This window comes from Mustela nigripes, chromosome 1 (assembly GCF_022355385.1).
Source record: "Mustela nigripes isolate SB6536 chromosome 1, MUSNIG.SB6536, whole genome shotgun sequence".
In the NCBI taxonomy this organism is placed as follows: Eukaryota; Metazoa; Chordata; class Mammalia; order Carnivora; family Mustelidae; genus Mustela; species Mustela nigripes.
In genome coordinates, this window is record NC_081557.1 from 128300373 (window position 1) to 128316423 (window position 16051).

Sequence of the window (16051 nt, forward strand, 5' to 3'; positions counted from 1 at the left end):
TACTTAAGATACTCTCTCTCCCTCTCCCCCTGCCACCCCTCCCCAAAACAAACAAAATGTACAATCAAAACAGTAGGGGCGCCTGAGTGGTTCAGTCAGTTAAGCATCTTCCTTCAACTCAGATGATCATTTCAGGGTCCTAGAGTCAAGCTCCAGATGGGGCTGCATGCTCAGCAGGGAGTCTACTTCTCCCTACTCTCCTATGTGTTCTCTCTCTCTCTCAAATAAATAAATAAAATTTGAAAAACAAAACAAACAAACAAAAAGCCAGTATGATACTGACACAAAAATAAACACATAAATCAATGTAACAGAATAGGAAACACAGGAATAAGTTCATAACCATATGCTCAATTAATGTTCAACAAAGCAGGAAAGATTATCCAATGGGAAAAGGATAGTCTCTTCAACAAATGGTATTGGGAAAACTGGACAGCAACATGCAAAAGAAAGAAACAGGACCACTCCTTTAAACCACACACAAAAATAAATTCAAAATGGTTGAAAGCCCCAAATGTGAAAAAGGAAACCATCAAAATCATAGAAGAGAACATAGGCAGTGAACTCTCTGACATCAGCCATAACAACTTTTTCTAGATATGTCTCCTGATTTAAAAGAAACAAAAGCAAAAATAAACTACCGGGATTACACCAAAATAAAAAGCTTCTGCACTGTGAAGGAAACAATCAACAACACTAAAAGGCAACTCACAGAATGAGAATGATATTTACAAATGAAGGGTCAGTAACCAAAAAGTACATAGAACTTAAAAATCTCAACACCCAAAAAACATAACCCAATTAAAAAACGAGCAGAAGAAATGAACATTTCTCCAAAGCAGACATACAGATGGCCAACAGACACATGAAAAGATGTTCATCACCACTTATGATCAGGGACATGCAGATAAAAACTACAAGGCGATATCATCTCACAGCTGTCACAATGGCTAAAATGAACTACACACAAAAAAACAGGCGTCGGCGAGGATGTGGAGAAAAAGGAACACTCATGCACTATAGGTGGGAATGCAAACTGGTGCAGTCGCTGTGGAAAACAGTATGAAGTTACCTCAAAAAGTTAAAAATAGAATTATCTTATGATGCAGTAATTGTACTACTAGGAATTTACCCAAAGAATACAAAAACACCAATTCAGAGGGACACATGCACCTCTATGTTTATAGCAGCAGTATTTACAACAGCCAAGATACGGAAGCAGCCCAAGTATCCATCAATTGATGAATGGATAAAGAAGAGATGCTATATCTATAATGGAAAAATATTTGGCCATAAAAAAAAATGAAAACTTCAGTGACATGGATGAAGCTAGAGAGTATTATGCTAAGTGAAATAAGTCAGTCAGAAAAAGACAAAATGGATCCAGGGAGGGAGAGAAACCATAAAAGACTCTTAATCTCAGGAAACAAACGGAGGGTTGCTGCGGGGGTAGGTAGAGATAAGGTGGCTGAGTGATGGACACTGAGGAGTGTATGTGCTATGGTGCGTGCTGTGAACTGTGTAAGACTGATGAAGCACAGACCTGTACCCCTGGGGCAAATAATACATTATATGTTAATAAATTTAAAAAGGCAAATACCATATGATTTCACTCATATGTGGAATTTTTTTTTTAATTTTAAAAATGAGCAAAGGGAAAAAAAGAGAGAGGGACAAACAAAGGAAAAGATTCTTGGGGTGTCTGGGTGGCTCAGTTGGTTAAGTGACCTGGGTCAACTCAGGTCATGATCCTGGAGTCCCAGAACTGAGTCCACATCAGGCTCCCTGCTCTGCAGGGAGTCTGCTTCTCCCTCTGACCCTCCTCCCTCTCGTGCTCTCTCTTTCATTCTCTCTCTTTCTCAAATAAAATAAAATCTAAAGAAAGAAACAAACAAACAAACAGATTCTTAACTATAGAAACACACTAATGGTTACCAGAAGGGAGGTAGGGGATGGAGGGAATAGGTGATGGGGATTAAGGAGTGCACTTGTCCGTGATGAGTTCCAGGTGATGTATGGAATTGTTGAATCACTATATGGTACACCTGACACTAATATTACACTGTATGTTAACTGCACTGGAATTAAAATAAAAACTTTAAAAAAGCAACAACTACACTTTAGTAGTTAAGGCGATCTTAGATTTCTGCATGAGATGGGAAGAGGGTAAAGATACTTGAAGTTAAATTTGTATATTAAAATCTACAGGTTGACCACTTGTGAATGTAAAACCAAGAATAAAACTGTCCAACTAGTATAAGGAAAACTAGTACAATGCAAAACTAGTTCTAGGAAAAATGGAACAAGAAGGAAAACATGTCAATCCATTTCCAAAAAAGACAACAAAGGGGTGGGAAAAAAGAAAAAAAAATGGAAAGAATAAAGAGCACAAAATAAAAGGGGTAGAATTGCATCTAAATACATTTTTTAAATTACAATAGTATGACATTTACAAAGAAGAAATAACGGTGGCCTACAAATATGTGAAAAATTCTCAGGCTTATCTGTCATTAGGAAAAAGCAAATTAAAATCACAAAGGAATATTTCATGCCCGCCAAATTGGCAAAGGTTAAAATTTTGGCATATTAAGTGTTGCCAAGTATATGAAGCAATGAGGACTCTCATAAGCCGCTGTTGAGAGAAGAACATTGTTTGCTAGTGCCTGGTAGAACTAAACATGTGCCCACTGGCCAGCACAGCCATTCAATGGGAGGCGATCGGTATGCATGTAGTCAATAATCAGCTATAGAGCTCCCAATAACAAAGACACATAGTTCTATCAAGTTCTGTGTTTGCTTTAGTATTATTCTTTAAGATACATAGACATAGATAAGTATAATGTGCTGTTGTATATAATTGACATATCAAACAATAGATAATTTTTAAATAATATGGTAGAAAAATTCCTTGAGCTTATGATGAACATCTTTCCCTTGACAAAGAAAGGAATGAAAAGACCTTGGGAACCCATAGTTTTTTCATACCACTTCTTAGGACATGATATGGTTCCAAATATCTCCTGTGGTTGGCGTGTATTCTTAGAAACTCTAAAATTTAAGAATGCTGAAGAACAGAATAGCTCCTGCTAGGTATGAGGTGTTTGATTCTGAAGCCTAAACTATATGAATCTGTAAACACATGTGACTGGGTTTTTTTTTTTTTTTTTTGTAAGCTAGAATTAAAAGGAAAAATTGAGGAAATGAGTTTCCATTTTACCATTGGGGGATTCTTTTATTTTTTTTGAAGGATTTTATTTATTTATTCGACAGAGAGATCACAAGCAGGCAGAGAGAGAGAGAGGGGAAAGCAGGCTCCCTGCCGAGCAGAGAGCCTGATGGTGGGGCTTGATTCCAGGACCCCAGGATCATGACGTGAGCCAAAGGCAGAGGCTTTAACCCACTGAGCCACCCAGGCACCCACCATCAGGGGATTCTAATATGCTTGTGTTCATCCTGATGTTGAAGTTGATGCTGAAATAGAAGGTGCTTATTTGATTTTGAATATGTTTCCCCCTTAGGATTTAAACTAACCTTCCACGTTAATTTATTACTAAGCAACTCAGTTACAAACTGAACACTGTTTTAAATTTTTTAATTCAATACTTTTCATTTGTATATTTGTTTGAGATTTATTGGAATGTGAAACCACTGTAAACATGAGTTTGGTCATCATCATGAGATTTAGTAATCTATGGTAGATCTAGAACTGTTCACAGAACAAATAAGTTCTTATAACCAGTAATTAGAACCTATTATGTGCCTTATATAAATTTTCTTCAATCTTCACCAAGACTCAGCAAAATAGATAATTCCCTTTTGCTAAGTTGAGAATTTAATATCTTCACCTTGATTACACAAGTAGGAAATGCCTTGGATTCAGACTCAATATACGACTCTCTTCAAAAGATGAAACTGGTGACACGAGCAGATTTTTAATCATCACAGTTCAGAATATAGTGAACAAAGACAGCACTGGAGTTTGTTAGGTTTTTAATTGATTGACACTCAGCAATTTTGTTTTCTACTTTTATTTCTGTTAGTAAAGATCCCATGATTTTGTAGGGAGTCAATAGGACTTATTCATAATAGGGTTTTTTTTTTTTAATTTTTTTAAGATTTTATTTATTTATTTTAGAGAGAGGGAGAACTAGAGAAAAAAGAGAGAGAACACATAGAGGGAGAGAGAGAAGCAGACTCCCCATTGAGCAGGGAGCTCAATGTGGGGCTGGATCCCAGGACCCAGAGATCATGACTTGTGCTGAATGCAGACGCTTAACTGACTGAGCCACCCAAGCACCCCCATAATGGGATTTAGAACTGCAATCAAATGTATAGAGGTCAAAGGTCCCAGCCCCTTTACTACAACTTGATTACCACTCCTTATTTGCAGGACTTTTATAGGAAATTGTATAAAACAGTCCTTCTAAAACTTTAATGTGCTCATAAATCACAAAGATCTAATTCCTAGAGATGCAGGATACACTTGGACATATATATCAGCTTATTGAAACTGTCCAAATTAATCCACTTGGGTGAAAGATCTAATTATCAAAATATGTGGCATAATTTCCCAAACCAATTTTGACATTCAGTGTAGTTCTATTTCATTATTTGAGAATGTGTTTCTAATATTTCTGATGGGTTATAATTTCACTCCTCAACTTTCACAAGAAAATACACCCCTGTCCCACCACGTGACTTTAAATTTAGCACAGCATAGCTCCACTTCAAGTATTTGTCAAGAAAAAAAAAAAAATTACTCTGTATACACTGTCACTACTTACCAAAGCTCACCTAGAAGGCAGAATATCATGGAGAATGATCTAAAGCAGTGTTTCTAAAACAATAATATGCTTATAAATCACCATTGATTCTGATTCAACAGATCTGGGGTGGGGTCCTGAGATTCTACATTTGTAAAAAATTCCTAGATGATATCAATGCTATTGAGCAATGGAGTGGGAAGGACCAAAGTGATATCCCCCCACTCCTCAAGATACCTTAAAATCTACCTCTGATTTAAACTAGTGCTGCAGAGAACTGGATACCACGTTACCTAGTAACCTAGGTTACCTGGAGGGTCTTATAATGAGTGTTCAAGGAGGTCAGAAAAAAGAAAAAGAGAAACCAACAAGAGAACTGCCTGACAAAATTTAAATGATTCCAGAAAAAAAGGAATGAGGGGACAGTCCATTACAGAACAAAAAATCAACAACTGTACAACTCCTTTTGGTCAACATGGAAAATATAATAATAATTACAGTAAGATTAATGCAATATATTTAATTAATTTTTTTTTTCTTTTCCCTATCCCTAATAATATCATGGCTATGTTTTTTACTGCCTTGGGAACTTGGATTTCTTTTGTGTTCCTTTTAGAGAAAATTTCAAACAACCTGTTATTCATTTATTTTGCAAATATTTTCTGAACATCTGCCTTATGACAGGTACTACTCCAGGCACTGGGGTTGCATCAGTAACCTTAAAATTCCTCAGCATTGTGGAGCCTACATTTTAGAGAGGAAGGCCAGGAGTAATCCAAAAAAGAGATACACAATATACCATTAAGTCAGAATACTTTGTAGGATGAAAATAAAGTAAGGATGCTCTTTTAGTTGGGGGTCAGCAAAGGACTCTTACAGGAGGTTGCATCTATCAGCAAGATAAAATCACATCTCCCTAATTCTGCCATTAGGAATCATACAAACATGGGCATTCCAAAATTAATTCCAGAATATCTTGCACCAAGAATCAAAAGCAATGAATATATGATCATGATATTTTCCTTAACAATATGTGTAGGTGTTTTCATGTAAGTGTGTATATTGTCTCTTTATCTTTCCTATCTACCTTCTACTATGACTACAGGTCTATGATTCTTTATCTCAGACTCAAAAATCCAAAAAGCTTTAAAAACTAGCAAATTTTTCAGAACTTATATAGAAGAAAACTTAACTGACATTTGGTAGCAAGACCAACCTGAACCAACTTAAAAAGTTGGTTAGATAGATAGTGGCCTCTCTCTCTCACTTAATGAAAACATCCATATGCTGTACTGCAAACTATTAGTATGTTTTCATTACAGATTTCACTGCAGATCTTCTTACCTTTTTAAAGTTTGAAATTTTCTAAATTACTAAGTATATCTGACCCCAAGAGTGCTGAATAAAGAATTATAGATCTATGCAATTACTACAAGGTCCAACTATTAACTACTGTTTCTGCGTGTGCTCCTTTACCTTTGAGTAGCCCTGTATTTGTTATTCCAGCTCATTCCATCTCATTACCTGAAGCCTGAAGAGACAACTTTGCATCTAATCCACCTGTTGCTTAATGAATACACTTGACTTTCAAACCTTTCTTCACCAATCATTTAAAAAAGTAAACTACACCAAATCTGACACAAATGTAGAATACTAGCCACTGCAATATCCAAGCCTGGATACCAGCACTTTGTATGTCGACTCATACTTTCTATGTCTACTTACTATTACTACTGAAGTTTTCATTCATATTCAACATCCATGTCTGGTGCATTTTGTTTGATGAAAACAAGCTAATTAGTGTTGAACCTTCCCTAGTTCATAAATTTATTCCTAAGAACATTAAAAGGAAGTCAAGTGAGACATGTTCAGTAACAGATGTTTGCCTTTTTTGGCTGCCTTTTTACAGTTTGTTCTCTTTCATTACTTTTTAAGAAATTTAGTTAATGTTCCTTTTACAAGAGAACAAGTGTACCTAGCTTCCCAGCAGATGGGGGTGCAGGGGGATTCCCCAGGGCAGGCACAGTCTGTTCATTACCATAACCTAATATCTGCCTAAATGCTCTCTGCAGTCAACTTTCATTCCTTCATCCAGGTTCTGGTAACAATCACACTCCAGCTTAAAAAACAATGCATATGTTGACTGGAAATTGTAGAACTAGAACTACTGTGAGCACTATTTCCAACATACATGGGTCTATCTCTCAAATACCTCTCCCCATGGGGATATCTCAGAATAAAGAATCAATATGATTGAGAATTTGGTTGAATCTTTTGGCTTCAACAATAAAGAAAGATTGTGAAATGATTTCCGAAAGTAAAAACCCAACAGTTCTTTATAATAAATGAGAGCTATAAATTAAGGTTTTTCTCTGTAAAAGTAAATTGATCCAAAAATACAAATTTAAAATTATCCCATTTATTAATCCAACCCTCCATTTTTGAATATTATTTAGTCTGGGTTGGTCTGTGACATTGTTTAAGCAGTAGTACACTAGAAATCTAAGTAACATTGTAATCCAAACCTTGCACTCACCAAGAGTGTTTTCTTTTAAAACTTTGTGAAAATAGTTAAATTTAAATTTTGACCAATTTATTGTGACTATTCCTCTTGACCTATTCATTGCTAAAGGAATTTTGCATGGAGCACCTCCTTTATTTTCCCCAATAACTATCATAACTAGGAGAACAGTAGGAATATTTATCTATAAGGAAAGAGTCAATAAAATAAAATAAATAATGGCTATAAAAATATACTTCAGGCCAAGATAATACTGCTGAAAAGAACCATAACTATAAAATATGGGCTTTTAATGGAAACTATGTAAATTTAAAATCTGTGTGTATAGAAATTTATATATATATATAGAATTATATATGAATTTATATATACACATATATATATATGTAAATACCAACTTCATTCAAAGAATCCAAAGTAAAATCCACTTTATTCTATCATAAAGATTAAAAACTTCAGAAATTAATGATTGCCAGGGGCCAAGAGGAGGAAGGAATGGGGAGACTGCAATAGGTATGGAGTTTCTTTGGGGGCTGGTGAAAATGTTCTGAAATAGGTAGTAGTGATGGTTGCACAACTTTGTGAATATACTAAAAACCACCGAATTGTATACACTGAAATACTGAATCCTATGACTTATATCTCAATAAAGCTTTTATTTAAAAAAAGATTAAAAACCTTAATATTTCATAGGAAAAGAATATGAATCTCAAAATTAAAACATGGAAGTTGAAGATAACATACATTATGCATTACTACTCCTTATAGTTAGACCAAAACAAACAAACAAGTACACAGATAAGAGTAAACTACTGGAATGTTATTCAAAATGTTAAAAAAAAGAATCATAGTCACCTAGCTGTTAACTCAGTGAAGTCATAGTCACCTAGCTGTTAACTCAGTGCCTAATTTAATCTCAAACTTACTGCAGGATTTTCAAAAAGTAACTTTATTTCTACCCAAAATTACAAAAAAAGAATTAGGAAATCAATTGAACAAATAGAAAATTTAAACTTAGTAGTGTTAGATGATTTGTGCTAATTCTTACAAATATTAGACAATTAAATCAGATGACCTTTTTTTAATCAAATGCAGCCCACCAGGGAGAAAATCTTAAGTATGAAAATAATTAAAACATTTCCACAGTGTTTTGCAGAAGGGAAGGAGAAGCTCAGAGAGAAGAAATTGAGATGCGGGGGGTGGGGGGGGGGTAAATATGCTTTACATACTAAAACTTAACTTTTTTTTATTATATAATAAAATCCTTCAATTGAATGTCCACAGTCTTATGACACTACAATTTGGTAAAGAATTACAAAAAAAAAAAAAAAAAGAAAAAAGAAAAAAAAAGGGTGGCCTGCATGGCTCAGTCAGTTAAGTGTCTGCCTTAGTCTCAAGTCATGATCCCCGGGGTCCTGGGATCAAGCCCCACTTCAGGCTCCCTGCTTGGTGGTGGGAAGCCTGCTTCTCTATCTCCCTCTGCCTGCTGCTTCCCTTGCTTGAGCTCTTTGTGTCCTGTAAATAAAGAAAATCTTTAAAAAAAAAAAAGAATTACAAAAAGATATCTAAATTTCCAAGTTAAAAGACGAGTATCTCCTTAGATTCTTTAATAAAAATGGCTCAAGAAATTCTCTAGAGAAAAGTAATTAGAATGTTCTTGTTAAAATGTAGCCAATTCATTCTATGGTCATAATTAAGCTTATATGGGGGCACCTGGGTGGCTCAGTGGGTTAAAGCCTCTGCCTTCGGCTCAGGTCATGATCTCAGGGTCCTGGGATCGAGTCCCGCGTCGGGCTCTCTGCTCAGCGGGGAGCCTGCTTCCCCCTCTCTCACTCTCTGCCTGCCTTTCTGCCTACTTGTGATCTCTCTCTGTCAAATAAATAAATAAAATCTTTAAAAAAAAATTAAACTTATATGGATGAAAAGCAATACCATTTCAAAAATTTGGCAGCAGAATAAGAGGATCCTAGGCTCATCTCATCCCATGAACACAAATATCAAATCATCCTAAATGTCCCAGAAATCAGATTGAAGACTAGAAAGAACAAACTACACAACTAAATGGAAAAAGGAGGTCACACTGAAGAAGATAGGAAAGGCAGAGATGTGGTTTAAGGGAGAAAATGCTCATGGCTATTGCAAAGAGAAGGGAGCCATGGTCATGAAGAAGGGTGATAGAGAGAGGACACAGTGGAACACATAAGAAGACTGTTTCCCCAAAGCTATTGGCTTAAAATATGAGAGGGACTGAATTTTATGAGTTCTTGCAACCAGTGGGGCTTACAGCCTAGAGTTTTAAAGGTCAGCCAACTTGGTTGGGACAAAGTCAAGAGGCCACTGTGCTGCTCCTGGAGAGAATGCAGGCAAACAACCTGGGGGCAGACTGCATGGAAGCAGCTATTTGAAAAACATCTGGGGTACATAGGGGATAGTTATTTGCTCTTCTAGGAGCACTTCCCTGAGAGGCAGCATTCAAAGAGATGCCTCTCTGGGAGTCAGTGCCATTTCCCTCCCCTGCTCCTTAGCATAAACACAGAGCCACCTGAGGGAAGCAGCTCAGCACAGACACTAGCTGCCTACTATGTTTACACCAAGGTACCTTCTCAGTACTCAGACAGAACTGCCCTTCTCAGTCAAGCTTGCCTCAGTAAAAGACCAGTGCAGGCCCCTGCCCACACGTCTCCTGACCAGAGAGTTCTGCAGGGCCTCAGTTCTGTTGGAGTTGGTGTCAGGCCTCACTTCATAAGCAGACCAGAACACACTTAGTTAAAACTTGCCACATTCAGGCCGGGGATCAAACACTGCCCCCTGCAGGCATGGAGAGCCTCTGCAGACAACTGGCTTGAAGGATAGAGCAGCCAAAAACCAACAGCAGAGTGCACACAGCACACACTGGAAACACTCCCTGAAGAATCAGGCCCTGGATGCTATATAACCTCTTCTTCATAAGGCCACTACTTTTAAGAACAGGAGACCTAACTGGCCTTTTTAATACATAGAAGGTAGAGACTTAGACAAAATGCCAAGACAGAGGAATGTATTGCAGTTGAAAGAACAAGATAAGGCCACAGCCAGGAATCTAAGTGAAACAGATATAAGTAACATGCCTGATGAAGAATTTAAAGAACAATCATAAGGAGGCTCACTGGGCTTGAGAAAAGAAGATATCAGTGAAACCCTTAACACAGAGACAAAAGAGTGAAAAAAGAACCAGCCAGAGAAGAGGAACACAATAAATGAGTTTGGAAACAGGATTGATGCAATGAACTGGCTAGAAGAAACAAAGAAATGAATTAGTGACCTAGAAGACAAATAATGGAAAACAATGAAGCTGAACAAAAGAGAGAAAGAATTAGGCAACACTAGAACAGATTTAGGGAACTCAGTGACATCATCAAACAGTAACACTCAAATTATAGGAGTCCCAACAGAAAAAGTGAGAGAAAAGGGGGAAGAAAATTTGTTTCAAGAAATAATGAATAAGTTCTAGAATATAGGTGAGGTTCAGTGGGGTGAGGTCTGGAGCCAATGACCAAGAAAAATTCTTGAGACATCTTGGGTGCAAAATGTTGGTTTATTAAAGCATGGGGACAGGACCTGTGGGCAGGAAGAGCTGCTGCCCCAGGGTTGTGAGGGGTGGCAGGTTATGTATCATGGAGTTGGGGGCAGGTAAAGAAAAGGGAGGTTTCAATAGAACTTTCATATGCTAAAGAGGACCTACAAAAGATACAAGATACCAGAGGCCTTGCCATTGCCAAGGTTGTTTTGCTCTCTAACAGGTACTAACATTAAGATGGGTGGGAGATTCCTAAAGAATGTCACATATGTCCCACCCAGGAGTCAGGGGAGAGATTGGAGGGTGTCAGCTTTTGCTTTGTCCTCAGCCAGCCTTCTGTTCCCTCATCAATAATAGCAAAGAACATTCCTAATCAAGAAAAAGGAACAGATATCCAGCTCCAGGAAGCACAAAGAACTCCCATCATAATCAATAAAAGCAAGCCAACATTAAGACATATTGTACTTAATCTTGCAAAATATAGTGATAAAGAAAAATATCTTAAAGCAGCAAGACAAACAAAATCCTTAACTTACAAGGGAAAACCCATAAGGCTAGCAGGAGATTCTTCAACAAAAGCTTGGCAAGCCAGAAGGGAGTGGCATGATATAATCAAAGTGTTGAATGGGAAAAAACTGCAGCCAAGAATACTCTATTTTCATTCAGAATAGAAGGAGAGATAAAGAGTTTCCAAGACAAATAAAAACTAAAGGTGTTCATGACCACTAAATCAACCTTGTAAGAAATTTTAAAGGGCATTCTTTGAGGGCAAAGGAGAGACCAAAAGTGACAAAAACAAGAAAGAATCAGCGAAATCTCCAGAAACATTGGCAAGTAATAAAATGACAATAAACACATATCTATCAATAATTACTCTGAATATAAATGGACAAAGTACTCCAATCAAAAGACATGGGGTGTTAGAATGCATAAGAAAACAAGACCTATCTATATGCTGCCTACAAAAGACTCATTTTAGACCTAAAGACACCTGCAGATTGAAAGTGAGGGGGTGGAGAAACATTTATCACACAAATGGATGTCAATAGAAAGTAGAATAGCAATACTTATACTGGAAAAACTAGACTTTTCTGTTCTTGTATTGTTTTTAATCCTGCACTAGTGTAAGGGCAGTAATTGCCTCACAGAATGATTTTGAATGTGTTCCCTCTCTTCCACTATTTGTACAGATTTTGAAAAGATTATCATTAATTATTTTTTTTAATGTCTGGTAGAATTCACCAATGAAACTATGTAGTCTTTGGCTTTTATGTGCTGGGAGATTTTTAATTACTAACTCAACTTTCATTCTTGTTATTTGTCTAAGAGAATTTCCTATTTCTTTAGTTCAAGATTCATGATTCAATCATGGTAACTTGTGCGTTTTAGGAATTATCTGGATTTTTTTCCCTAAGTTTTCTGATTTGTTAGCATATAATTATTTATAGAAATATGTTATTAAATTATGTATTTCTGGGGTTATCTGTTTGTTTTCTCTTCCATTTTTCATTTTGGTTTTTGAGTCTTTGCTTTTTTTAATTAAATTTTTTTCTTAATTAAAAGGCACTGAACATTCTTACTTAAAGCACTGCATTTCTGTTTATTAGGAAAAACTGGTTATTGTTTTCAATGTTATGTTACTGTTTATTCTGGTCTCCTATTTATTTCTGAGTTTTCTTTGTTATTTCCTTTCTCCGCTAAATTTCAGCTAAGTTTCTTCTTTTTCTAGTTCCATGTGTTGTAATGTTGTTTATTTGAACTTTTGTCCTTACTACAAGCATTTATAGCATAAATTACACTCTAACATCTACTTTGCTGCATCTCATAGATTTTGGAATATTGTGCTTTCTTTTTCTTTTCTTTGGAGACATATTTGAATTTGCCGTTTGATTTTTTTTTAAGAATGTAGATCAACTGGAACTTTTTAAAGATTATTTATTTTTTTATTTGACAGAGAGAGATCACAAGTAGGCAGAGAGAGAGGGGGAAGTCGAGCAGAGACAGCCTGATGCGGGTCTCAATCCTATTACCCTGAGACCATGATATGAGCTGAAGGCAGAGGCTTAACCCACTGAGCCACCCAGGTGCCCCATGCCACTTGATTTCTTATTTGGCCCATTAGTTGTGCTGTAGTGTGCTTTTCAATATTTACATATTCAATATTTAATATTTACATTGTAGATTTTCTAGCTTTGTTTTTATTTCTGATCTTTAGTTTTGTACCATTGTGGTTGGAAAATATACTTACTATGATTTCTATCTTCTTAAATTTGTAATATTTGTTATGCCTCTTTTTATGTGATTTAACCAGGGGATTCTTCTGTGTGTACTTGAAGAAAATGTGTATTCTATTTTTCATGGATGGAATAATATATATATATATATATATTATATATATATATATATATATATATATATATACATATATTAGAACCATATATTCTGAAGTATGACTCAAGTAAAATATGTTTCTGTCAAAAAAAAATAACTGAGGGTACTCATTTCAAATAAAGAATATCAGGAGAGGAGTCAAGATGGCGGAGAAGTAGCAGGCTGAGACAACCTCAAGTAGCAGGAGATCAGCTAGATAGCTTATCTAACTATTGCGAACACCTACAAATCCAATGAGAAATTGAAGAGAAGAAGAGCAACAATTCTAGAAACAGAAAATTGATCACTTTCTGAAAGGTAGGACATGTGGAGAAGTGAATCCAAAGTGATAGGAAGATAGACCGTGGGGGGAGGGGCTGGCTCCTGGCAAGTGGCGGAGCAACGGAGCACAAAATCAGGACTTTTAAAAGTCTGCTCCACGGAGACATCGCTTCAGAGGCTAAACCAGGGGGAAGCCCACACGGGGTAAGCATAACCCCAGGTCCCGCGGGGTCACAGAAGGACCAGGGGTGTCAGTGTCACAGAGCTTGCAGGTATTAGAGTGGGGAAGCCAGCTACAGCGACAAAGCCGAGGAGTGAGCTCTCAGCTCGGGGTTACCTTGAACCAGGCACAGGCTGGGTGAGCTCAGAGAGAGGCTGGAGGCCAGGGAGACGGAGTGACTGAGCACTTTTCTCCAAGCACACAGCTGGAGGTCAGGAAGACGGAAGCGACCGAGCACTTTCTCCAAGCAGGAGTGATTGAGCGCTTTTCTCCAAGCCCCAACAGAGGCCAGGGAGATGGGAGCGATTGGGTGTTTTTCTCTGAGGGCACACTGAGGAGCGGGACCCTGAGTTCTCCCTTCTCCGGGCCGGAAATTGGGAGGCCACCATTATCATTCCCATCCTCCAGAACTCTACGAAAAGCGTTAAGGGAACAAAAGCTCCCAAAAGCAAACCCCAGCCGATTAATCAGCCTGGCCCCTGATAAGGGTGGGGTAATTCCGCCACCGGCAAAGCCACTTGAGAATCACTACAACAGGCCTCTCCCGCAGAAGATCAACAAGAAACCCAGCCAAGACCAACCACACTCACCAAGGAAAACAGTGGAATTCCAGAGGAGGATAAAGCAAATTTTTTTTTAAAGATTTTATTTATTTATTTGACAGAGAGAGATCACAAGCAGGCAGAGAGGCAGGAAGAGGGAGAGAGAGGAGGAAGCAAGTTCCCCACTGAACAGAGAGCCCGATGTGGGACTCGATCCCAGGACCCTGAGATCATGACCTGAGTCGAAGGCAGCAGCTTAACCCACTGAGCCACCCAGGCACCCAAGAAAGCAAATCTTATCTGGACAAAATGACAAGGCAGAAAAACTCACCACAAAAAAAAAGAACAAGAGGCACTACCGAAGGCTGGGGACCTAATTAATATGACATTGTTAATATGACAGATGTAGAGTTCAGAAGGACAATTCTCAAGGTTCTAGCCAGGCTCAAAAAAGGTATGGAAGGTATTAGAGAAACCCTCTCCAGAGAGATAAAAGCCCTTTCTGGAGAAATAAAAGAACTAAAATCTAAACAAGTTGAAATTAAAAAAGCTATTAATGAGGTGCAATCAAAAATGGAATCTCGTACTGCTAGAATAAATGAGGCAGAAGAAAGAATTAGTGACATAGAAGACCAAATGATAGAGAATAAAGAAGCTGAGCAAGAGACACAAACAAATACTGGACCACGAGGAGAGAAGTGGAGAGATAAGTGACACCATAAGATGACACAACATTAGAATAATTGGGATTCCAGATGAAGAAGAAAGAGAGAGGGGAGCAGAAGGTATATTGGAGAGAATTACTGTAGAGAATTTATTTATACGGCAAAGGGCACAAACATCAAAATTCAGGAGGTTCAGAGAACGCCCCTCAAAATCAATAAAAATGGGTCCACACATCATCGCCTGATATTAAAATTTACAAGTCTTAGCGACAAAGAGAAATTCCTGAAAGCAGCCCGGGAAAAGAACTCTGTAACATATAAGGGTAAAAACATTAGATTGGCAGTGGACTTATCCACAGAGACCTGGCAGGCCAGAAAGAACTGGCATGATATATTCAGAGCACTAAACGAGAAAAATATGCAGCCAAGAATACTATATCCAGCTAGGCTATCATTGAAAATAGAAGAAGAGATAAAAAGCTTCTAGGACAAACAAAAACTGAAAGAATTTGCAAACACCAAACCAGCTCTGCAGGAAATCTTGAAAGGGGTCCTCTAAGCAAAGAGAGATCCTAAAAGTAGTGGATCAGAAATAAACAGAGACAACATACAGTAATAGTCACCTTACAGAGAATACAATGGCACTAAATTCATATCTCTCAATAGTTACCCTGAATGTTAATGGGCTAAATGCCCCAATCAAAAGACACAGGATATCAGAATGGATAAAAAAACAAAACCCATCAATATGCTGCCTACAATAAACTCATTTTAGACCCGAAGACACCTCCAGATTTAAAGTGAAGGGGTGGAAAACAATGTACCATGCTAATAGACGTCAGAAGAAAGCTGGGGCGGCAAACCTTATATCAGACCAATTAGATTTTAAGGCAAACACTATAATAAGAGATGAGGAAGGAGACTATATCATACTCAAAGGGTCTGTCCAACAAGAAGACCTAACAATTTTAAATATCTATGCCCCTAACATGGGAGCAGCCAACTACATAAACCAATTAATAACAAAATCAAAGAAATACATCGACAATAATACAATAATAGTAGGGGACTTTAACACTCCCCTCACTGAAATGGACAGATCATCTAAGCAAAAGGTCAACAAGGAAATAAA

The 16051-nt window shown here is 37.4% G+C and overlaps 1 protein-coding gene across 1 annotated transcript in view; it reads right to left on the reverse strand.

The window, feature by feature from the left end:
- IQCM (IQ motif containing M) overlaps positions 1-16051 on the reverse strand; it is a 332230-nt gene that overhangs the window by 196124 nt on the left and 120055 nt on the right. The window contains exon 10 of the mRNA XM_059410618.1: positions 6453-6464. Within this exon, the coding sequence (XP_059266601.1) occupies positions 6453-6464 (12 nt within the window). The remainder of the gene's footprint in view (positions 1-6452; positions 6465-16051) is intronic.